Genomic DNA, 1211 nt, shown 5'->3' with positions numbered 1-1211 from the left:
GGGGTGGGGGTGTTGGGCCCAGTGCCCTGAACTGGTGGCTGAGGCAGGGAGGGCCCTGGGCGGCGCTGGCACAGCCAGGGTCCCACCGCCATGGAGCCCTGCCCAGTGTGTTAGGCATGAAGCCCTGCGGCCACCCCGCTGGAGCAGGCCCTTGGCTGCCCTGTGCTGGTGCTGGTACTGCCTGGCGGAGTGCTCTAGGAGGGGCAGGGGGGGCTGCAGACATTCCTGCATCCACCCCATGCGGGGGGGCTGCCCCACAGCAGTGTGGGGCCCAGTGAGGGAGCAGCACAGTTCAGGAGGGGAGGCAGGACAGGCCCCAGTCCCTGTGTCCCAGGGCAGGGGCAGGGCCATGTAACCAGCTCTGGAGACCCCCCCAGCCCTGACACCCCATGGCCCGGGAGAGCGGGACGCTGCCCCTCACCACCCAGCTCCTGCAGGGCCCTGTCGTGGGCGGCTGGTACAGGATCCTGGATCAGCTCATCCCGGGGACCACAAAAGTCGTGGCTGTGAAGAAGATGGTCCTGGACCAGGTCAGTGCCACGTGGGTGACGGTGCCTGTGCGGGGCTGGTGCAGCAGGACAGTGCAGTAGGTGCAGCCACATGCCCGTGGGCAGGTTTTCATACCGCTCCAAGAGCCCCACCTCGGTGCAGTGGCTGCTGAGCAGGGAATGGTGCCCAGGACCTGCTCGATGGAGTTGCTGGGCTGCAGCACACAGCCCCTGGGGCATCAGGCAGCTCAGCCCTGCAGCCCAGAGCGTCTCCGCTGGTTGTGCTTAGGGGATCCGTGGGGATCTGTAAGGAGCCGTGAGGATCCGTGCTTTACCCTTGCTGCAGCTGTCCCAAGGCTGTTGGGAGCTGCCGTCTCCCTTCTCTGAAGCAGAGCACGGGAGGCCAGGCAGTGCCGTCCCTGGTGTCCCCGCTGTGGAGGGGGAGGTCCTGGGGATGGGGACCCTGGTGCTGCCCTGGCTCCTGCCCTCCTCCTGAGGCCATGGCCAGCCCCGATGCGGCAGAGGGCTGGGGCGGACAGGGTTGCAGAGGGGCCACCCTTGGCCTGGTCTTGGACCCTTCCAGAGTCCCCATGGTGGTGCCCGACCCTCCATATGGCTCTGTGCTGGGGAGTGGCAGGCCAAATAGCCCCAGGGCATCAGGCAAGCAGGGCCTGTGCCCTCCCCCCCCACCGTGCACTCCCCTCGCCCTGTGCTGCGGGCCTG

The 1211-nt window shown here is 68.0% G+C and overlaps 1 protein-coding gene across 1 annotated transcript in view; it reads left to right on the top strand.

Moving 5' to 3' along the window:
* The first annotated feature begins 389 nt into the window (after positions 1-389).
* Positions 390-1211, top strand: part of LOC103925989 (protein Mpv17-like) — a 4465-nt gene continuing 3643 nt past the window's right edge. The window contains exon 1 of the mRNA XM_009334798.1: positions 390-530. Within this exon, the coding sequence (XP_009333073.1) occupies positions 390-530 (141 nt within the window). The remainder of the gene's footprint in view (positions 531-1211) is intronic.

Source organism: Pygoscelis adeliae, unplaced genomic scaffold (genome assembly GCF_000699105.1).
Source record: "Pygoscelis adeliae isolate BGI_AS28 unplaced genomic scaffold, ASM69910v1 Scaffold1152, whole genome shotgun sequence".
Classification (NCBI taxonomy): Eukaryota; Metazoa; Chordata; class Aves; order Sphenisciformes; family Spheniscidae; genus Pygoscelis; species Pygoscelis adeliae.
Note: the sequence above shows the minus strand (reverse complement) of the source record. Positions and strands in the feature narration are given on the sequence as shown.